General features: G+C 35.3%; 1 protein-coding gene across 1 annotated transcript in view; it reads left to right on the top strand.

Annotated features, from left to right (window-relative positions):
* The window catches only part of TNNI3K (TNNI3 interacting kinase), a 180990-nt gene that overhangs the window by 96475 nt on the left and 60737 nt on the right, over positions 1 to 23778 (top strand). Inside the window, 6 exon segments of the mRNA XM_073007904.1 lie at positions 691 to 789; positions 5299 to 5437; positions 10967 to 11111; positions 11200 to 11304; positions 15238 to 15332; positions 15953 to 16102. Coding sequence (XP_072864005.1) covers positions 691 to 789; positions 5299 to 5437; positions 10967 to 11111; positions 11200 to 11304; positions 15238 to 15332; positions 15953 to 16102 — 733 coding nt within the window.

Below are 23778 nucleotides of genomic sequence, written 5' to 3'. Positions count from 1 at the left end.
ATTGGCCAACAGTTCCTGGTAGAGTTTTTTCATTTGTTCATTCACTTCTCTAACAAATATTTATTGTATGATTACTATTTGCATGACCACATGCTAGAGTAAGATTATAAAGATGAATCTGACATATACTTTGTCCTTAAAGAAATTTCTCTTTAGTAAGGATGTTAAGGCATGTATATAAATAGAAAAATGTTCTAAATTATATGAGTGAAAGTTATGTGAGATTTTTGAGGAGGTAATATTTAATTTCAGCCAGGCAGATGGCAATGAAGGGAGGGAAATTGAGGAAATCTGGGAGGAGATGGCATTTTAGCTGGAGATTAAGCATGCATATATTAGGCAGAAGGACATTTCTGGCTGAAGAAATAATGTGAACAAAGTCTCAAAGGAGCAGGAAGCTGGATGCAGTTTGACTCTACAATTGGGTTTAGGAAAGAGACGAATGAGAAATACATTTAAAAGGAACACTGTCAGATTGAAGGAACCTTGAATGTCATACTAAGGAGATTTAGTCTTTATTTTTCATAAAAAAAAAGAAGACACTGGAGGTTTTGGATAAGGTGGATGGAAGAAAATTGTGTTTTAGGGTGGCAACTCCTGAAGAAGATTTGTGCATGGTGGTTGTAAACTGAATCTTAATAGGCAGATAACTCAACTAAAGTTCTTAACCATAATCATTTTCTTGTCCAGGCTGCTGATGTGCTGTTGCAACATGGAGCTAATGTCAATATTCAAGATGCAGTTTTTTTCACTCCATTGCACATTGCAGCCTACTATGGGCATGAACAGGTAAGTCTGACAGTAGGATTTCCAAAGGTTAGGTGTTGCTTAAGTGTAGGCTTTTGTTGAATTGTCCTGTCTTCAAAGAGTTTATATTTAAAATATCTTTGAATTATTTTTGCCATATTCTCATCAATCCATCCTTGAGGAACTTGTAGATCCATATAAGCATTACGGTTGTCATGCTATTCATTTTTGCTGATGAGCTTAGTACACAAAGAGGCAGAATAGTACATTGGTAAGTGTGTGACCACAGGAATCAGTCAGCCTAAATTTGAAAAATCCCTAGTGTTTTGGCCAGGTATAGGTTATATAATCCCTCTGATCTTAATTTATTCACCTACGAAATGGGGAAAGATATTAATAGTAACCTCATAGGGCCGCTGTTCGGATGCAATATAAATTGTTTGGCAAATGCTCAGTAAATGTAGCTGTGATGATGCTAATGACAATAACAATAAACTCATAAAGGCTCTATAAAAACAATTACTAATGTGCTTTATAATTTACTTTAAATATGTGATTCTATAACAGGTCCATATGTATAAAATGTTATATTCTGTAATAAAAAATAATATATATAGAAAGCTTTAAAGTTTTTAACATACTTTTGTTCAATATATGATTTTATTTAACCTTCACAACTTTATGAAATTATTGAGTTGCCACATGATAGAGCTTATACCATGGGATAGGCACTCTAATAGAACCTTTATCTTTTTTTCTAATTTTTCCACAACCCTGAAATTGGCTGTTATTGCCCATTCCTTTTTTTTTTTCTCTAGACAGAATCTCGCTGTGTCACCCAGGCTAGAGTGCAGTGGCGCGATCTCGGCTCACTGCAAGCTCCGCATTCTGGGTTCAGGCCATTCTCCTGCCTCCGCCTCCCGCGTAGCTGGGACTACAGATGCCCGCCACCACGCCCAGCTAATTTTTTGTATTTTTAGTAGAGACGGGGTTTCACCATGTTAGCCAGGGTGGTCTCCATTTCCTGACCTCGTGATCCACCTGCCTCGGCTTCCCAAAATGCTGGGATTACGGGTGTGAGCCACCGCGCCTGGCCTATTTGCCCATTCTTATCAATGGTATGCATGAAGGTCAGTCAGGTGAGGTAGCATGCCAGAGTCATGCAGCTATTAATAATAAAGAGAAGAGCTGGAATATGTACTCAGTTCTGTCTGATCCTAAAGCCTATATTTGTTTTGCTGTACCAAAGTACCTCTACTTATTCTTCTTCAACCAGTGAGAAAAATTATCAAGTCCAGACAATTTTCCTAAATGGAGAAGCCAGAATTCAAGGCAACATGTTCTAACTCCAAAGTCTGCTGATTTTCAACCTTAACATATCCAAAGACAAAAATTGTGTGTTTCTTTAAAACACTCTCCTTTGGCAGTGAGAATACTCAAGGGACTTAAAATAATCAGAGAGAGAAAGAGAGAGAGAGAGAGAGAGAGAGAGAGAGAGAGAAACAAATGTAACTGGATAACCAAATATAACTGTTCATTGAATACTCCATTTTCACTCCTCCACAATTCGTTTTTCTAGACTCCTTCAATTTTAGGATAGAATTATACCTTTTTACCTTCCTGGAGGTCATGTCACAGCACCACCTGAGGGTTCCAAGTTGAAGATGAAACTTACTTGTGTCCCTGTGCTCAATAGTCATTGTGGCTTTATTCCTCTGCTAGCTGGCATATGCCTGGACACTCTAAGACCGGTGAAGCGTGACGTATAGGTAGGAAGATTGCTTATTTCATTGATGTGCTGCTCAGAGTGCACTGGAGTGCAGTGAAGAGCTGGGCACCAAAAATACTTTTAGAAGTACAGGCCCAAAAGCACAAGTAATGGAAAAATCCCATCATTTCCTAACCTCAGGCACAGACAGGATATATACAATGCATGTTATTTGTAGAGTCATCCTCTTTGACGATTAACCTCATCACCCAGCAGAAACATAAACAGCCTGTATGCATGTTGGGTGGAGAACTAAATTTGTTTACTTTCCCTGAAAATATAGTCACAGTCTTATAAAATTATGCTAAAATGTGGATGGCCCTTTTATGATAAGGGACTCACTTTCTGTGTGTGAAGGCAGCACATAAGTAATTTATGGAGGCTATTGTCATTTGCTAAAATATGCTGACAAGGAGAATGGTACATTCAATATATAAATGTACGTAATGTGCCATGTTCCTTGTCATTTGTTTATTTACTTATTTTTTAAGAGGAAGAGTAGATGTTTTGTACCAAGAGTAATATTTTCTAGGTATGTAATAATAGTCCTTAATAGACAATCGATTTCAGAGATAGTTTAAATCTGTCTATTATAAAGTCACATAATCAGAATATATGGAGTCTGTTTAAGTGGAAATGTCTGCTTAGGCGTGCAAGGTTCTTGAAACTAAACTTCTGCTGTTCTGATTTCACCTGAATTAAGTCTTGATCTGTCCATTAGCCAACAAAGAGATAAAATGCACATGCTCCAAGTTGGGGCTACCACTTTTACTAACAGTTATTGAATGCCAGGTACTTTTCTGAGTGCTTTTCATGCTATGACTTATTTAATCCTCACAACAACTCCAAGAGGTGGAAATATTGTTATTCCAACTTTAGCAATGAAGAAACTGAAGTATCAAAATGATAAACAATTTGTTCAAAGCAATATAACTGATAAATAGAAGCCTGATTTACAAACCCTTGCTCTTGTCCATTACACTCAATAGGAACTCAGTTCCCCACATTGTACCCAGCTAATATTTTACCTAGAATTTCTATCAAATGTCTACCATATTCTTGCGAGATTTATACTCAAGACATGTTTATTTGCTGACTCATGGGAAGTAAAAATAGTTTTAGAGCTTGAATTCACTTTTGTGCTGACACTTCAGTGGTCAAGACAATTGAGAGGGGTCAATTGCTATTTGAACCCTAACTGCTATTTTAAGGACTCAGGCGCATCTTAACTTAACCTCTTAGTATCACTGAGATGACTTTTGAAATTCTCAGGAGAGGCAATGTCAAGTTTACATAAATTATTTGGAAAGTTCTTAAGTATATATGCAAGTGACTCAAAAGAATTCCTAAATTACCTAAAACAATCCCAGGAAGACCCCTACCTGCTTCATCACTTTATCCTTCTCTGACCCTATGGATGTAGAGTCTCAGTGAATTGGAAAAGATGTCAGGGCTACTGTTCCTGTCTCCAGTTCACTCACATATCCAGAAAAAGGCCCAAAACTCCGGTAGCAAGATGGCCAGTAATGGTATATGACTGAAGCTGCCATGAAAATCAAGAATCAAGTCAACTACCACTGACTGTGGCCAGAAGGAGACTTTGGAAGAGATCATTCAGAGAAGATTCTGCATGACTCTAGAGAGGGTTATTTATGAACAGTGAAGACCTACATTATAAAATTGACAAGAGAGTTGATACTAAAGAGAGCAAATGACAAACGTAGGTTTTCAAGGTCAAAAAATATGGAAAGGATTTTTTTAAAATGTTTTCAAAGTTCCCTAGCATCTTGTCTAGCCCCACATTAACTCTGAAACAGAAATGGTAAACGACATTGTCTCAGTTCACCAACAAAAATAAAAAATAACATTTACAGAACAAATAGTGTATGACAGTCATTGTGCTATGCACTTTAAACAAATTCCTAATCTAATCCTCATGACAACCCATGAGTTAAGTCTTATTATTCCCATTGCACATATGAAAAAACTTGGGTATAAATAAATTAACTAATTTTTCTCAAGAACACACAGCTGATATAAATCAGATTCTAGATTCAAATCTAGGACTATCTCAAACTGCACCTTAATTCTTAATCAGTATATGATATTACCCCTCAAGTTAACATAAGGTCAGTAGCAGGCACTATTTATTGGCTGCTTAGGCAAAACTATCATTTCAACTATTACCACTTTGGGCCATATATTTTTTTCTTTCTTGCAGACTCTTTATTTTATTTTACTGTTCAACCTCTCTCCTAGAGGCTGTGCTTAGAGATGCTCCTATCCCCATCCACTGTGTGTTAGATCTTGTTTAGTTGAAGCCACTCACGGTAAATCTTTCCCCTTGTCCAGGGATTGGTTTAGAAAGTTGCAAATGACCTAGTCCGGACTGAAGAGATATGGGAAGAGGGTTTCTGGAGAGTTTTTAAGAAGGAATTTCTAGATTTAAAAAAAATGTCCCCTTGTTCCAAAAGGTAGAAGTCATCTCCTGCTGTACTCTGTGGACCTCAGTTTGTAATGACTGGAGATGCTGCAGCTCTCTTGCTACCATGGGGTGATCCATCCTACTTGCTGAGCATGGCAGAACAGAATGATGGAAAGAACTTGAGTTATTAAGCTGTTGTATTAATTAACCCTAGAATTATTCCAGTTTTGGACTTCCTGCTAGGTGATATAACAATAAATTTTTTGTGATTTACGCCAGTTGGGTTTTTGTATACTGCCAAAAGTTTTGCATTATTGTTTGAATTTTGATACTAATTTCAAATGAATAAATCCTTTAGGTAACTCGCCTTCTTTTGAAATTTGGTGCTGATGTAAATGTAAGTGGTGAAGTTGGAGATAGACCTCTCCACCTAGCATCCGCAAAAGGATTCTTGAATATTGCAAAACTCTTGATGGAAGAAGGCAGCAAAGCAGATGGTAAGATTATATGTTTAAAAGACCTTTGCTATCATTTGCTTTATGCATACTTTTTACTTGTAATTCTCTTACTAGGGAATAATCTTGAAGTTGACTAATCCTGTAGTCATGTACTTATTTACTCCACAAGTCATAATTTATCTTAAATATATTTATTAGGCCTACATGCAAATCCTTCTTTACATGTTTTAGCTCAATTCTTAATATATTAGGTGCTCCAGTGAAAGTAAAGGGTTCTCATAGATAAATTAGTTGTCTTTGCTGTTGTTCACTGATCTTTTATAAATTGAGACATTATTTACTTCTAGCAAATTCTCAAATCTTAATTATATAACCTGATGAATATTTATGTATGTATACATCCATTGAAAACCACCCAGATCAAGATTTAGAATATTTAATCACTCTGAAATTTTCCCTTATGCACTCATCTTAGGGAAATAGACTTTACCACCAAAGGTAATTAATATTCTGACTTTTATTGCTATATATAGTTTTATCTGTTCTTGAAGTTTGTATACATTTATGACTGACTTCTTTTGCCCAACAAGATGATTTGGACATATATCCATGTTGTTGTATGGATCATAGTTTGTTCTTTTATATTGTTGAAGATTACATGAATATACCATAATTGGTATATCCATTCTTCTCCTAGTAGACATTTTAATATTTCTAGTGTTCTTTTGTTATGAATACAATTGCCAGTAACATTCTTATTCATGTCTTTTTGTGGACATATATGTTCATCTCTCTTTTATATATATATATATATGCACATATATATATGAGAGAATTGATAATTCGAAAGGTAATAATGCATATGTTTAATGTTTTAGGAAATTTCTAGACAGTTTTCCAAAATGTTTGTACTGTTTTAAAATCTTACAACAATATATGAGAATTTCAGTTGCTTGCCACAGCATCCCCAATATTTGATATTATATTACTATACTTTTTAATAGAGTTTGAGTGTAATCCATTTGGGGAAAAAAAGTTTTAGAATACATAGAAGGACTTGAGAATCAGTTGATGGAATAGAATTTCCTTTCATTTTTATTTTCTTAATTATAAAATAAATTTTGGAAAGTTGATTATAACTATTGAAAAATTTCTTTTTTTCACTTTTCCTCACAAACTTTATTTTTTGACAAAAATTCACTCAGAGTTGCATCTTGCCATTAAATTCTCTCAGGCATATCCAACATTCTTCCATTGACCCCCAAGAGACCCAATTAAAAGCCCAGCTGTAAGAACTGCTGGCCTTTGCAGCAGGAACAATACACATTTCCAAAAGGACACGGTTGTCAAATCTCTAGAACTGCCAGTTCCTTGGTCCCAAATTCAGATTGATATTTAGTTAATAAAGCTAACCAATGTTTTTTATCTACTCATAAGGAATACACAAAGTCTCCTAGAGACAACTGTGGCAAGAGACTAGGATAATTTCCAGTTTCTAAGTTGTAAACAGGGGCCACTTGATTTTGTAAAATTTGAGAAACATAGCTTGCATTGTTTTCTATACGCCAGTATGCAGTAACTCAGACAGCTACTTTAGAACATTATTATAAACAACCTATGTTGTCAGGATGTAAAGAATGCTGTTCCTTGGACCTTGTTTAAGTAGTCTCTTTCATTTTGTTAGTTTAGAATAGGCACAGGTACACCTGTGTGAACCACTGAACACATAATCGTGTTTTTGAAACTGCTTCACTTTTCCAAGAGGTCAGGAACTGCATCACTTTTTCCTTTTATTATTGATGCCAACCTTAGCTTTTTATTCCTCTGCACAACTCCAGAGCTCAGTAGTGTCAAAATGAATGTCATTTATGATCAGCATGTCTCTAGGATCAAAAGACTCCTCTGCAAAAGGCATTGAAATGTGTAATACTACAGCCACATCCCCCTTACATGCCAGCATCATATGATACAATTTTTAACATTTTCTTTGTGGTGCATGCAAGTATTACATGCCTCCTACTCAACTATTTTATAAAATCAAGAGACAGCATGACTCAGATTTTTAAGTATTTTTATTTCTTTCTAGTACACATTTGATATTTAAGTTCCATTTGCACTTCAACCAATTGCAAAAAAAATAAACCAGAAGATCTGCTATGCCAATGGACACTGTGCAGGACTTATTATCAGTGAGTTCACTTATTCTAAAATGTAGCTAAGCTTCCAAATGATTTATTTTAGATCTGGACCCTGCCTGTGGTAAATGGACATAGCAGAAAGATTAAGTAAATAGCCCCAAAAGAGTACAATTTGAAATCCAGTATTTACAGTATGTTTCCATGGTAACAGAATGTCACAAATGAAAATAAATTCAGGTTGCAAAATTACTCAAAATGTAATTCTGAAAGCACCTTCTTTAGTTCAGCATGTTTGGAAGGCTGACCTATTCAGTTAGTTATGTTTTAAATCTCTGTTCTGCTTCTTTGTATCTCTTAGGGTAATGAAAAAGAAGTATAATGCCCCCTAAATGAGATTGAAAAGGTTAAAATATTGATGGACTGCATAAGAAAAAAAATAGTGATACAGTCTTCAAAATATACCATTTTGATAATGTTAAAAATTGAAAAATTTAAATTTAGAATTAATAATTTTTGTCATCTTAATCATAAATGCTATATTTCTTTTAAATAACATAATCCTTGCAACTGGATGGAGCTGGATATTACAGAAAGCCACAAAAAATTTCTAGAACATGCCCAGCCATAGGAAGTGTTTTATTTTTTGAAATATAGCTTCTTGGATGTATTACACAGATCTGTTACTGAAAGCTTATTAAAGACAGACCTGGGAGTAGTTTTAAAGATCTTGTAGGACCTGCTGATATTGCTTGGTTAATCTGGAAAATTTTATTTTATTTTTAGAGTCAATAAGCAGAAGTAAAGAAGAAACAGCATCCATTCACCCAATATTCAATATTTCTTTCAAAAGACATCACTATATACCCACTCTCTTGTAAACAGAGCACCAGGCACTAGATATTTTCCCAATAATGATTTACATGTATTTTTTGTGTTAAAGTCTCCTTTATATGTTTCTCAATAAGATGCTAAGTTAGAGCACATAGAATGTTATCCATGCATTCAATTTTTCTAAGATATAATAATATATTTTCTTTTTTGTCTTTGCAAATTGGTCCAAGACAAAACTAAATACATCACAGTGACTGAAGCAAAAACAGACGTGTATACACATAAATTCTATGTCTGATTCCATATTTGTCCTGGCTTGTTCCTTCAGTTGGTATTTACATCTTCTTTGAAGGGAATAATGTTTCAGCCACTGCGGATAATTCACCAAGCAAATAACCTAATTTGAAGTTTACTGATTCAATTGGAGAGGAATACTGGGTGGGGCCAAGGATGGCCAAAGGCAAATTATAAATTAATAGAAGATTGCACTGCATTCTGCTTTGCATTTTTCCTTCTGAACCTTAAGAATTCTTATGTCACGCTCCAGATGCCCTGGACTCCTGACTGTTCTCAAATACTGACTTGTGGCATTGACTTTCCCTGGCTTAGAACAGAATGTGAACAAAGGAAAAGGTTTTTTAAAAGGGAGATAATCAAAAGAACCAAGAACATTCTTCTGAATGAAAGATGTATTTTTTCAGCTACTCATTAATAAAAAAAGATTCAAAGGTTTGTTTTTAATAACAACCTTGGGAGGAGAAGCTCAATGACTTTGTTAAAGATTTCCCTTTGGCTTAAAATCTTGTAGGAAAATAAAATGAGGATGATTGTCTACAAATACAGCAGCTACAAGGCCTAATTAAGACCCTGTCTAGATTGATAAAGCAATCCAACAATAAAACAAATGGCTTTAGAGCAGTTGATTCCATTATTTTAGTTTTAAAAATTATTAAAGCCAGATTAGGAATTGAGCAGTTTGATGTTCCATTGTTATTACTTCAGGACTGTAATTATTGACTGTTTAACTAGACTGTAAGTTGTTTGAGAGTATAGACTCTGCATTTATCTGTTATTAGCTTTGGACATAGCAAATTTCTAAGAGGGACATTAGTAAAAAGGTTAAGTAACTTTTATTAAATGTCTAGTATATGAAAGGCTTCATGCTTGATAGAGGCTTTCCAATCATGATCCTCTTTATTCTTTTCAGCATCCCTGGAACAATGATCTTATTATATTCATTGTTACTGATAAGACATCCATACCTCCAACACTAGCTTAATGGCTAATACATAGTGATCATTTGATTCTTGTTGAGGAATGAGAGTGTATCTGTCAAGTTTTTTTTTTTTTTCTTTCAAGTATTAGAAACTAACTCTTGCTAATTTAGTCATAAAATGAGTAGATTAAAGGATATCATGTAGCACATAGAATCTTCTTCAGAACAGAATAGAAAGCCATGTTTCAAATTCTCACAGTGAGGAACAACATCCAAAATCATGCCCAAATGTGGTCCTGTGAAGAGGCACTGCCACCCTTGCTAGGCACACATAAATTCTTGTGCTTCTGATGCCAACAATGCAGGGCATTGAATCTGTGGTTGGAATTGCTACCATGGGAAATTGGATGGAGCTACTGCCATGTTGCCAAGATAGATTAGGCCTTGCTTTTTATGTCATCAGCTCTGAAGTCAGTCTCATATGATGTGTTGATTGGAGGAGTCTACAGATAGGTGTCCAGACCAGGGAACTGTTGAGAGTAAAAGTGTCATTAAGAATTATTCCAGGATAACAAGTCTAAACCAGGACATATGGTCACCCTCTGCTAATTCTGTTCCCTAGCTGCAAAGAGATCATGGAAAGCACATTTTCTGCTTCTATGATAGAATGTGGTCTTGGCTTCTCATTAGTACTTGCAGTATACGGAATTACCCAAACATCAGAAGAGGTTATAAGGCTGGGTGTTCTAAAGAGTAGGACAAATGTGCACTACTGAATGAAGAATTGAATTTTAAATAACCTGTCTAAAGTAAAACAATTAATGAGGTCTGCCTAAGTCTAAAGCACTTTTCCTTTCATGATACCATGCTTTGCATAGTGTACTATGGTAATTTTCAGCTAAGGATATATATCAGAGCTGTTTACAATAGTATTGTAAACATACAGGTTGTGGGGTCCCACTCTAACCTACTGAACCCAAATCTCTGGGAATGGTGCTCTGGCCAGGATCTGTAATTCTTAACATCATTCAGAGAAAAAAAAAAAAATCAATTTGAAAGGTGATCCTTGTGGAAACAAGGCCACGTGTACCTTTTGGATGCTATTAGTTTCCCAAACTGTTCCATTGTTTGAGATAGATTTGATTTAATGTGTTCCATAGAATTTGTGGAAGCTAGAAGGAAACCTGTTTAATGTGGTAGTAGGCAATAGAATAAAATTATAATTTTAAAAATTGGTCGCCCTTAACTTCCTTTATTATTATCATTAACTAGCATTTCCAGGAATCACTCAGGTACTTAGAAATGTCCGTGGTACTATACATATGAAGGTTGAGAAACAAAGAATTCCAGATAACATATCCTTTTCTTTCTTGCTGATAACAGTGAATGCTCAAGATAATGAAGACCATGTCCCGCTCCATTTCTGTTCTCGATTTGGACACCATGATATAGTTAAGTATCTGCTCCAAAGTGATTTGGAAGTTCAACCTCATGCTGTTAACATCTATGGAGATACCCCCTTGCACCTGTGAGTATTATGTAGCGTTCCATAGGTCCTCCAGGTATACTGCATGTACTTGCTTACAATATTAACAAGATATTTTCTTCAAATCTAGGGCATGCTACAATGGCAAATTTGAAGTTGCCAAGGAAATCATCCAAATATCAGGAACAGAAAGTCTGACTAAGGAAAACATCTTCAGTGAAACTGCTTTTCATAGGTAAAAGAATATTTAAGTGCAATAGCTACTAAACTTAGCCGACACTCTAAAGCACCTGAAGTTGTGTGCATAAAGCAAGAACAAATAGTGGCAGATGTTGCAATCAGAGAGCAATAGCAGAGGTAGGGCAGAGGACAAAGAGCCCGAGCTAGATGCATGGAAGAAAAGGTGGAGGCAGATGCTGCAGTCAGTACAACAGATGGGGCCGAAGCCAGATGCTGCGTTCCTGGCAGCAGCAACAAAGACAGGGACTGATGTTGCCAAGGCAACAGGCATATCAACATCTGTAAGCATATTGCTTCTATTCCTCTTCACTCCATGGAAAGCTGCCAAAAAGGGATGTTCCCATAATCCTCCTCCAACAAGAATCTCATTACCAGAATTCATCAGCATTAAATGTGACACTTTTTTCCTTTCCACTTAAACCTTACGTGAAAATGTGTCTACCTATCTAAAACATCCATCTGTCAGCCTGTAAAAGCCTAGTCAGGGTGGCCACTCAAATACCTAAGAAAGCATTAGCTCTTCTCTAGGAATTCATGAGAGCCCTTTACGGTGTGCTCTAGAAAACACACTGAAGGAACAGCTGGGATTAGAAAAGTTGCAACCAAAAATAAAAGGAGAGAGAAAGAAAAGAAAGAAAAGGTTGCTAATAAGTCAGAGCGATAGTTCCCTAAAATGCCCAAAAGGAAGGTGGATGTTTTATAAAATCTAAGGCCTTCATTTTTAATGAGTAACTGTTTTGCTATAACAGTAAAAGCATAGTTTGTAGTAATTTGTATTTAGTAGGTCTTGAAAATTAGTTCGTTTGCCTACACATTACATATTTTTTATTAGTTTGTAACCTCTAAAAATGTATTTGAGACTAATTTGTTGTTCACATAAAGTTTTTGCATTGCATTGATGAATAATAAAAATGAGGAGACTCTTTTTTTCTTACCAAACTAAAATTAAGCTTGTGCTTCTGCATCAGGCATCAACCTGTCAAATTTCACATACATTTCTAGATTTTTCTTGTCAGCCAAAGACTCGGTCAAAAAAACGATGAAGTAAAACCACCATTTATGGAATAGTGACCATATGCCAGATGATTTGCATCCATTATCTCGTCTAATCGTCACAACGTTTTATGAAGTTGGATTTATTATCTCTCTTTTACAGAGGAGAAAATTGAGGATCAGAAAAGCTAAGTAACTTGCCAAAGTTCCTTATGGATAGAAAACAATGTTGCAAATGCCTACCTAATTCTAAATCCTGTGCTTTTTACATTTCTTCATGTTCTAGTACCAAAATATTTTGTCTGTTTTCTACACACTCAGTAACAGAACAGATGCAAGAACTCCTTAGATCATACCTTCAGTCAAACGGTTCAGTGGAATCTGTCCCTGCAGGGGACAGTTGGCAGAACTGATATGTACTGGTTGCTGGTATTCTCTTTCCCATTAGGTCATGCCTGTTACAGCTGACACCTCAGGCTAGTTTTCAAATCATTTTGCTACTTCATGCACTAAAATTGAAACCAACTGTAATCAGAGGGTGACTGTCACCTCCAAAAGATTGTCTATATGAGAAGATTTGTGAAGTGAGTTGAAAGTATATACCCAATTGTTTTATTTTGTGTAAGCCTGTGGCTACTCAGAGTTAACGGATTAATGTTTTTGTTGTATTCATTTTAAGCAAATATTTATAAAAGAATCTCCTTTTACATGAGGAATTCACTCTGAATACGAATTTTTCCATGTACAATCATAGTATTTTGCACAGAGTAAGCACTCAGCACATTTCTGTTGTGGGTTTTCATATGTATACACACACATATATATAAATATATATGTGTATATAGATGTACACATATACACATATATGTGCATGTATATATGTGCATGTATGTATGTATATCTATACACTCATATGTATACATATATATGTGCATATATTCAGAACTCATTTTCTGTAAGTAGTTTCTTTGAAAAAGAGCAATGAATCAATATTAAATGTGTACTGTTATGGGTCATATTTATAATGTAAATAGTTAATGACATGATATATTGCACTGAGATGGTAGTTTTTTTATTCACTCAATAATTCAAGAAAGAATTATTAAACACCTACCTTGTATTGCTGCTACTAGGGACATTAAGATGACAGGATTCTTTCCATCCTTAAAATAGCCCTATTGTAAGGTATCAAGGTAAACAGAGGTGTATCCAGTACCGTATAACAGTGTGATAAGCACTGTAAGATTGAAATTACAAAGAAGCAGAGGGGTCAGCAATGAATTCTGCCTTTGGTTCATTAGAATACTTCATATTCATTTTAATCGGATGAAGAATGAATGGTATTTCACGAAAGAAAAATGACTTAGGCAATGCCATCCCCGGAGGAGGAAATGCTAAGACCCAGTGAACTCCCTCTTTTTTCTAGAACCAAGTCCCTATGCCCTTCCTTTAGCCATTATTTAGTTGAGGCTTTGCCCAATGCTAGTTCGTTCCAGTCACTTATTAAATACCTCATATCTCTTCATGATTTGAATATAGAGTATTGTTAGTTAACAAGTGATAGCAAAAGCAGGGGTATGAGGGAAACTACAGGAAAAGAACATTTATGAGAGAATTACTAATCAAAAAGTTAAATCCAGTAGTCATTACTAGGCATGTTAATTTCATACAAAATCTTTTTCTCAATGCATCTTAGCTTTCCCAGTAAACAGTAGAAATCGGAATTTCAGCTAAGTATTTAAACAAATCTATTTGCAAAATTTATCTTAAAAAATCTTATTTCCTTGCATCTTGAAATTTATTAATTTTTCCACAAATACTTTCTCACAACTGGAAAGAGCTGCTAATGAAATGTCCTCTACAATTTGTAATGTGATTAATTCACTTGAAATTTCAGCATCAATTTGGCAACTTGAGAAAGTATTGTCTATCATTGTTTTATAGATGGTAAAACTAAAACTCACAGAGGTCATAGAACTTGTCCAGGACCTCTGGTTTGTGTGTGGCAGAATTCTGGATTTTGAGTTCACAACTAATGCTCCTTCAGTAAAATGAAAGCTTTGAGATCTTACTCTCTGGTCAAGGAAGTGTTTGAAGAGACAGTAGATGGTTTTACCGGGAATAATTTCAGATTGTGGCCTGGATTTGACTAAAACTCTCAGAACCCTCCTGAATTTCTAATTTGATTGTCCTGCAGAATAATTCCTAGGTCCTGCAGCTAAAAATGCATGAATCTCTTATATCCTATGTCCTTTTATGAAAAATAACTAATATCCCTGAAAACATTTGATAAAAAACACTGGAAATTTTATACAGCTCTTTTCTTAAAGATCCAGATGTGAGAATCTTTAGAATTTTTCTCACCATATATCCACGTTTTTATTTAGCCTTTGTAGATGGTGCTTGTTTATTTTTCATCACCTCCTCCCTTCTCTGTTTCTTTGGCTCTCTCATATACATGTGTGCGTCTGGAATGCCTGACTTAATCAGGGCTACATTTTTTTGTTAGGACTGCCATAAAGAAATGCCACAGACTGGGTGGCTTAAGCAACAGAAATTTATCATCTCACAGTTCTGGAGGATAGAAGTCCAAGATCAAGATGTCAACAGGTTTGGCTTCTCCTGAGGCCTCTTCCCTTGGCTTGCAGATGGCTGCCTTCTTGCTGTGTCTTCACATGGCTGCCTCTCTCTCTGTCACCTGTGTCTTCATCCCAGATTCTTCTTATAAGGATGTCAGTCATATTGAATTGGGGCCCACCCTAATGACCCCATTTTAAGTTAAGTACCTCTTTAAAGACACAATCCCTAAATACAGTCTCATTGTCAGGTTATGAGGGTTATACCTTCAACATATGATTTTTTGAGGTGTAGGGGAGAGGGCACAATTTAGTCCATAACAAGGGCCTTCTATCTTTCTTGTTTTATGTTTTTTCAGTGCTTGTACCTATGGCAAGAGAATTGACCTTGTCAAATTTCTTCTTGATCAGAACGTCATAAACATCAACCACCAAGGAAGGGATGGACACACTGGTAAGACTGTGATGAAAACATCACTAGTTCTAGATGCTTGTCAATGATTAAGAATAACGGTATGCAAAGGGATGTGGGGGCATTGGGAGTGCTCAACTGCAGTGGGAAAGGGTATTTTATCAACTGGCATCATTTATAATTGATAATGACTGATAATAATGAAAAGCAGACTGACTTGGTCAATTTTATTATTGTGTTAAATTATTTGCAGTCAATGCATCCTCTTATGACCTGCACTAGGGACAGACTGATCACACTGCTCTGCCCTTGATTTGGTGATTTAAAAAAAAAAAAAAAAAAACCTGTGTCAGGTCTTTGTTCTTTTACTCGTGGAAAGATACTAACACTTGTTCTTGGTAATTACGGTGGATGTAGAAATACTATAATTGTACTGAGGAAAAGACAGTCTCTATAGAAGACTGAGTACAATAGAATACCCGTTTTGCTTAAAGTAATGTCTCTTTTGGTCAATAATAAAATGAGTTCTTTATCAAAGAAATCAATCCTTACTTCATACCTTTGGAAATAATGCTATTATGTGGTGATAACTGTCTTTTGAAAATTTGGGGTGCAGTTTTTCTTTTTTCTCCTTTTGTTCTTTCAATTCTTTTCTGTTACAGGATTACACTCTGCTTGCTACCACGGTCACATTCGTCTGGTTCAGTTCTTACTGGATAATGGAGCTGATATGAATCTAGTGGCTTGTGATCCCAGCAGGTCTAGTGGTGAAAAAGATGAGCAGACATGTTTGATGTGGGCTTATGAAAAAGGTATATTTTTAATCATCGTGTCTCTATAGTGATACATTGAACTGTGTGCATAGATTATGTCAGTGCATCAATAATTACTTTGCTTGCATGACTTGAACACTCTCATTTCTTCTGTAGATTTTACTTGAGTTTCTGGGGCCTTGGATCAAAGAGTCCAATACACTGTAATCAGAGAAGGCAACTCCTAGGCTGCAGATGAGCCAAAGGCATTCTCAGTATTGGCACTTTGAAAGGGAATAGTCACATTTCTAAGTACCAGAGAAACAAAATTGTGATGGCTAATGATAGTAGAGTGGGCTCAGAGCTAATCTTTATTTCTTATATGGGGGAATTTTGATGTGGTTTCAAATTTATAAGAAAGAAGTGAGTACAATGGGGGAAAAAAGAAATATTTGTCAGATCTAACCCTGCTGACTATGCCTGTGCTAGAAAAATGTGAGGGAGCCAAGTGTAAACTTATTTGAATATAAACTTATTTGCTTAAGTATAAACTTATCTGAGCTCAAAGTGGTGAAAACTTGAGATCTGGTATGAGAACAACTGGATTTAAATCAAGCCATATTATTTGACCTTGTGCAAATTATTTAATATTTCTGAGCTCCATTTTCTTCATCTGAAAAATAAGGATTATAACTTCTACTTCATAAGATTGTAAGGATTAAATGAGATAATATATGCAAATTGCTTAGAACAGTGGCTGACACAAAATAAATACTAATTGCTATTTTAGTGTGATTGTAGTGTAATAGTAGTAACTCAGAAATAAAGATGATTGATAACAAATTCATCATTTCAAAGGAGAAATAACCAAAGACATTCAGATGGTGAAAAACATCTTTGTAATTGTTATTGAGATATATTTGCCTCATAAGCGAGTTCTCCATATACACATACACTCCTAAGGAGTTTATATTTTTATGAAAGAATACATAGTCTTTTATGAAAGAGTATATATTGTCTTTGAAATTACTGGTTATAATTGAATACTTTTAAAAATATACCAGATTTTAAAGTCACATTTTAATTGTTATTTTAACTTTTGATGACTGCATTGTCTTTTTACGATATTAAAAATATGTAAAGAAACATAGTTATCTTTTTAAATACTAGAATCCTAAAAGATTGTACTGAAAATAGCAATTATTAAGCTATAAGATTTCCTAGCCTACCAAGTTGATTTAAAAGGTTTTCTGACTAAAGTGGGATATGGGCCAGGCACGGTGGCTCACGCCTGTAATCCCAGCACTTTGGGAGGCCAAGGTGGGCAGATCACGAGGTCAGGAGTTCGAGACCAGCCTGGCCAACATGGTGAAACCCTGTCTCGACTAAAAATACAAAACTTTGTTGGGTACAATGGTGGATGCTTACAATCTCAGCTACTCTGGAGGCTGAGGCAGGAGAATCATTTGAACGCTGGAGGCAGAAGTTGCAGTGAGCTGAGATCACGCCATTGTACTTCAGCCTGGCAAGAGGGTGAGACTCCGTCTCAAAAATAAATAAATAAATAAATAAATAAATAAATAAAGTGAGACATGAAAGTCCATCAATGAAAGAAGAAATATAGTCTAATGAATGAAAATGAGGGGCTGTTGTAAGCATGCAGTAAGTGTATAGACAAGGAGAAGGAAAAATGTACAGGTCTGAAGACTGCTAGTAGAAAAATAATATGGGAGTTACTTTAATAAAGACAAGTGAGCAGACATAGAATATTAAGTAATGAGTTAGATATAGGCCTGCTGTGTTTTGGTGGGCTTAGTTTGCTTTTTATTTGAATATTGTATAAATACAAACACATACACCTTTGCACGTATTATAACTGTATAGCTCAATGAATTTCACAGATTGAACTCACCCAGCACCCAAATGAAGATACCGAACATAACAAATCCCCTAAAAGCCCCATTGACATTCTCTTCCAATCACTCCCCTAAGGAGGTTACTGTGCCTTCTTGTGGCATAGTTGTTTTGCCACTTTCTGCACTTTATATAAATGAAATGCTATGGTATGTACTTCTTTGTGTCTGGCTTTTCTCAGCCAGCAATATGTGGGATTCATTCACATTGTTGCAGGCAGTTATAGATTGTTCATTCTTATGTTGTATAGTATAATGTTTTGTGACTATATCACAATTTTTTAAATTCATTCTACTGTTCATGAGCATTTGGATAATTTTCAATTTGGTGCTATTAAGAGTATTGTGTTATGAACATTCATATACCTAGATATATGTCTTTCATTGAACATATGGTTGCATTTCTATTAGATATAAAGGTGTTGTACTTTGTATTAAAAATATAGGTAGCTCCATATCTAAATATCAATTGGAAAATTTTAAATATTCTGAAATCTCAGGAGGCCTTACTAAATTCTATCTCCTCAACACACTGCATGTATTCAAGTTATTCTTAGACAGTGTCACTCAAGAAATGTGAGCTTCACTATAAGACTGTTTACAAAGCATTAGTCTTCCGGAAGGCAGCTCAGAAATTGCTGCTGCAGCTATCTCTTCACAGGGGTTGGCTTTGTTTGTTTTTAGTTGATTGAGAGTGATAGTCGAAAACTGGCTTTACTTTTATTTTTCGTGGAATTCCACACTTTTATGAAACAATGAATCATTGTGTAAGCTTCTAAGATTTCCTATGAAATGTCAACAAAGATCCTTTAGCTTAGAGGACTTGCCCACTGGCCTCTGAAACATATGCTGTATTTGTCACCGTATTTGTTCAAACTAATGTGCCAGGCATCAGTGTTGCATTCCATTATTACTATGAATTTTAACAAATTGAATGTTCTTGCTCAGAAGACAGATGGATGTTTTGCATATGTTCTAGGGCAAAGCAAGTCAAATGACAAAATGAAATTGTTGCTATTTTTCTCTTCCTAAAAAAATGTTGCATTGTTTTCATGTGTTCAGAGAGAATTGAAGTGGCCTTGTTAATATTGTCAGCAGTGCACCTGTCCCTGTATCCTTTGAAACAAAAAATGCTTCCCTGTCTCCTTGGAGAGGGAATTACTATATTAATTGATATGGCATACTAAGGAGTTCCCTGAGCAATTTCAAGGTAAAGTTGAGGAAGGACTAAAACTTTATTTGATGTAAGAATGGCCCCATTGTGGTTTACCATGTACCCTATCATATCCCGGGAGAGATAAACAAGAAGGGAGCTTCACAATCAAGGGTATCTATTTGAATAGGTGTACTTTTGGATACATTCAATTTAAACAGTCCATCCTAGTCTAATCTTTTAACAGAAAACTGTGGAGTCTTTCTCAGCAGCACCCGTCTCTGTCTGAATGGCTTTAAGCCAAAGTTTTCACCTGACCCAAGCTAAATTTTAGCTGACCTTCTTTCTACTATTCGGATATGGCACATTGAAGTGTGATTTGGAGTTCTGGAAGAGTTATATATACTCTTTTGGAATATTTTCAGAAAAGGGTTTACTCACTATGGTTCCCTGTGGAATCAGATATAAAGAATGCTTTCTATTTGCGTAGCTCTTCTAACCTAAATATATCAAAATCAATCTTGAAAATAATTTTCCTGGTGACCTTCATCCTACACAGAAGCCTACTATTTAAGTTTCAATATTTATCTGCCAGACTGCTTAGAGCTCCAATTTTACAGTATTTAGAGTGTTTCCCCTCCCCATCTCCCCCCTTCTTCGTTTCTACTATTCCATCTGAAAGTGTAGCGATCGCTGTCTCACTCACTTGGATTTGTTCTGCCCTTTCCCTGTGGTACAAAGGACCTGTATGAATCAATTTAAATTGGTCAGAAGAAATAGCCAGCAGCCTGCTTATGTTCAAATCCTCTGCCCTAATCACTAGTATGGAAAACCCATTGAAAAGACCTACACATAATCTTACATCCATTGCATTAAAGATGAAACTGCCGAATTGAGAAGATCTCAGCCAATTAGAATTGAACACATAGCTCAATAGTGTGTTTGGCAGTTAGATTTGAAAAGGCCGCCTTTGACAAAGAAAAGCACTCCTTTATATCAGGTTGTTTAGGGTCAGAAAATAACCCAAACTGAAACAGAACTAAAAACTTCTTATTCACTTCAGTACTGACACCAGTTAAAGTAATACACAGAGGCTCCTATCACAATATCTAATTACCCAGAATACAATATTTGTATACGGCAAAGGCGCCTAATTCACAGTGACAAGAAGCTGGAGGTGGAGAATTAGTGAATAAGTGAGCAAAAACAATAAAAATCAAGGCTCCTCTACCATGATATATACTTTGTTCATTCCTTTTGACAAGTGTAGTATTGTGTGAATTATTTGTAGTAAACGTACTATAGTGTATTCTCTTAAAGTAATGAACTCTTACAGTAATGAGTTTCTACAGGTTTTAGACAGTAAAAAAATAACTGAGAGATGAGGGTGGGAGAGGAGTGCAAGTAAGAAGAGAGAGATACATTACATTATTTGATAAATTTTCACCAAAGGATTATGAACTCCCACGCTTTTTCTATATTGAATTCCTATCTATTTCAAGTTTAGTTACTTAGTTTAGTGATACTAGTTCAGTGTGCAAGAGTGGATTGGGGTAAGGAATCTATGTGTGAATTTTTGTTTTTGTATACTGGTTATCTTCTTACATGTTTAGCTGCTCTCTTCTAAAAAATAAGTAAAATAATCTCAACTGTCATTAGAATGGAAAGAACCTTCATCATTGCAGGGAGATAACTCACAAAAATGTTTTTTGAAATATAATAAGGTAAGAATTCACATACTTAAAATGGATAGTAAAAGAGAACTTACGTTCATTGAGTATCTTTTACATATGCATGTATATGTATATATAATTTAATCAAAGTAACCCTTTAAGACCTAGGGCTGTTGAGTCACACTTGCCCAACCCATGCAGTTGTTGAGTAGAGCATCAATACCAAATAGGGGATCTGTCTTATTGTAGAATTCAAGCTCTTACCAACACACTGTAAAATTAGATCTAAGCCAAAACTCCATCCTTATTATTTAATGACCTTGGGCAAGTTCTTTAACCTCTTTCAGCATTTACCCTCAAATTCAAAATGAGGATATTAATAACCACTTTACAGAATTCTGATGAGGTTTAAGGATAAGATTTAAGTGCTTGGCACATAACAGAGTCTCAATAAGAATGGCAGTAGCTATTATTGGTAAATGCAGAGCAGAGATTCAATCGAATCCACCTAACTCCCAAACTTCATGGTCTTTCCTAATTTATAACATGCTTTAGTGTACAGTTAGAAATTGATATATTAGGATAATAGGCATCCACTATAAACCCTCTAATGAAGGGCTTATATTCTTGCCAAACGCCTCTGGACAATCCCTGCATATATAAAAGTGTGTGTTTTGTTATATTGGTATTTCTTATTTATGGCTCAAGTTATACCATTAATTTTAAGCTTCAGAACTGAAGCAAAATAAAGGAGATTTTGAAAATAACTAATCAAAATATTATGAAAGTAATCCAAAGACATTATTCTAATGTGCGTAGTTGCATGCAAATATATAAAACAATATTTTAAAACTATAGCACAAATTTGCAAGCCTCTTTCCTACAGCAGGGTTTTTCTCCACGGTCAAGGAGGAATGTCAGAGAATTTGTGATCATATTTTCAAACTACCACACCAACTGACTGCTTGATTTCTTTGCTTGGATATCTGAGGACCCTGCAAAACTCAACAAGTTCAAAATTGAACTTAACATTTTTTTTGTCCTCATGATTCTGTTTCTTCTACTATGTATCCTTTATTCAATCAGCCATTTAATGGTATTACCATCCACTTTGTCACTTAGGTCAGAAATCTTGAATGATGCTTAATTACCTTTTCCTCCTCAACTTCTCCTCCCAGCATACATCCTATCCATTCGATCAAAAAGTCTTCTTTATTTTGTTTAATAAGTACATTTTTAATCCATCCTTTTTTCTTTTTTTTACTATCACTATTTTAGTTCAGATCGTCATAATACTTTTTCTAATCCATTTTAATAACCTCATAACTGCCCTTTTTTGTCCTCAGCATTTTAAATTTTCCAACTGTAGACAGAGATATATTCAAGGTGCAAATAAGGCCATATTATCCCCCAGTCTAAAACCTTTCTCTGATATACTGTCACCCATAAGAAAAAGTCTCAGCTTGATATCATAACATACAGAGACTTTATCGTCTTGTGTACTTCTTGCCCCTTGAACCTCATATCCTCTTACTCCTGTTACATGGGCAACCCCAGATGCCACAACCATCATCATACTCACTAGATCACCAACATTCACTCAGTGTTCACTCTCTGTCATGCATGTTCTAAATACTACACATATATTAACTTATGAAATCCACATAATTAACCCTGTGAGCCAGTGTCAATTCACTTAATAGGAATAGTATAAAACTGCTCATCATCTCTACACATATCATGTTATTTCATGTTTCCAAGACTTTTCTCATGACAGTCCAATCTGCTTTTATATCCTCTCTGTCCTCCCCATGTCACCCCATTCTTTAAATTTATGATTGCCACTTGGTCTTCGAGACTTAGTTTATGGAAGTCTCCTAGTCTTATTGAAGATTTCTAGAAAGTCTTCCCTGACATTCCAGTCTAGCACACACATCCTTTCTTTATATTTTATTTTGTTATGTGCACATCTCTATCTCTGTGTTTACCACTTTATACTGAAACACTCTCTCCCCTTACCAAATTGTAAACTTGTTGAGACCAAGCATTTGGGCCATTAATTCATTGTCTTCCAAAAATTTGAATTCAGTGGATGACTCCTAATAGATGTTCAATGCATGCTTGTTGAAATCAATAAGAGAGACAGGAGGAAAATATAGACATATATTTTCTATATTTCAATAGACATAACATTCTTTTCCATGTTCTACTACATGGCATCTGGTGAGTTGATATGCTAAGAAATACTAACTACCACTTTTCTGTTGTCTCTGTAACTGTTTCTGTAAATATCATAGGTTCCTTATTAACTGCACAATCCTAATATTCAAATAAATAGGCAAAATATTTTAAAGAATGTTCTAAAGCTCCTCTTTCCATGCATTGGAACTGCAAAATTTTATTCTGGCTGGAATGCTTTTCTCCTACCTTTTTGCTTAATCAGTTTGTCCTCATCTTTCAAGTTGAGCTTGAAAGACAGTCTCAACTCTCCTGACTCTTCCAGACTGTTGTAAGAGTCACCATTATACACGTTCACATTTTGTACCTTTTATTCCTAGAGCTTGGCTAAATAAAATTTGAGTGAAATCATATTTATATAATTTTTTACACTAGATAGCATTGAATATAAGAGTAAATAATATTTCTACTTAAACCCTCTCTCTCATACCTAGTACCATTCATTCGTGCAACAAAAATTTATTGCCAACCTAACGTGTGATAGACACTGTGCTAGGAGCAGTAAAACAGATAATATCTCCCTGATTTTAGAAAGTTTGCATTTCTAACTTGAAGACACAGGCTGCAAGCAAGAAAACAAATAGAAAATACGGGTTAACAATAAGTGCTATGAATAAAATATAAAGGAAATGCAATGGTGAACACAAAATTCAAGGATACTATCTAAAACTGAGTAATCATGGAAGGGGAAGGCCTCTCTGGGAAGACGTTATTGGAGCTGGCCCCTCATAGGTGCACAATGAATATTTGAAGAAGAAA

This window comes from Chlorocebus sabaeus, chromosome 20 (assembly GCF_047675955.1).
Source record: "Chlorocebus sabaeus isolate Y175 chromosome 20, mChlSab1.0.hap1, whole genome shotgun sequence".
In the NCBI taxonomy this organism is placed as follows: domain Eukaryota; kingdom Metazoa; phylum Chordata; class Mammalia; order Primates; family Cercopithecidae; genus Chlorocebus; species Chlorocebus sabaeus.
Note: the sequence above shows the minus strand (reverse complement) of the source record. Positions and strands in the feature narration are given on the sequence as shown.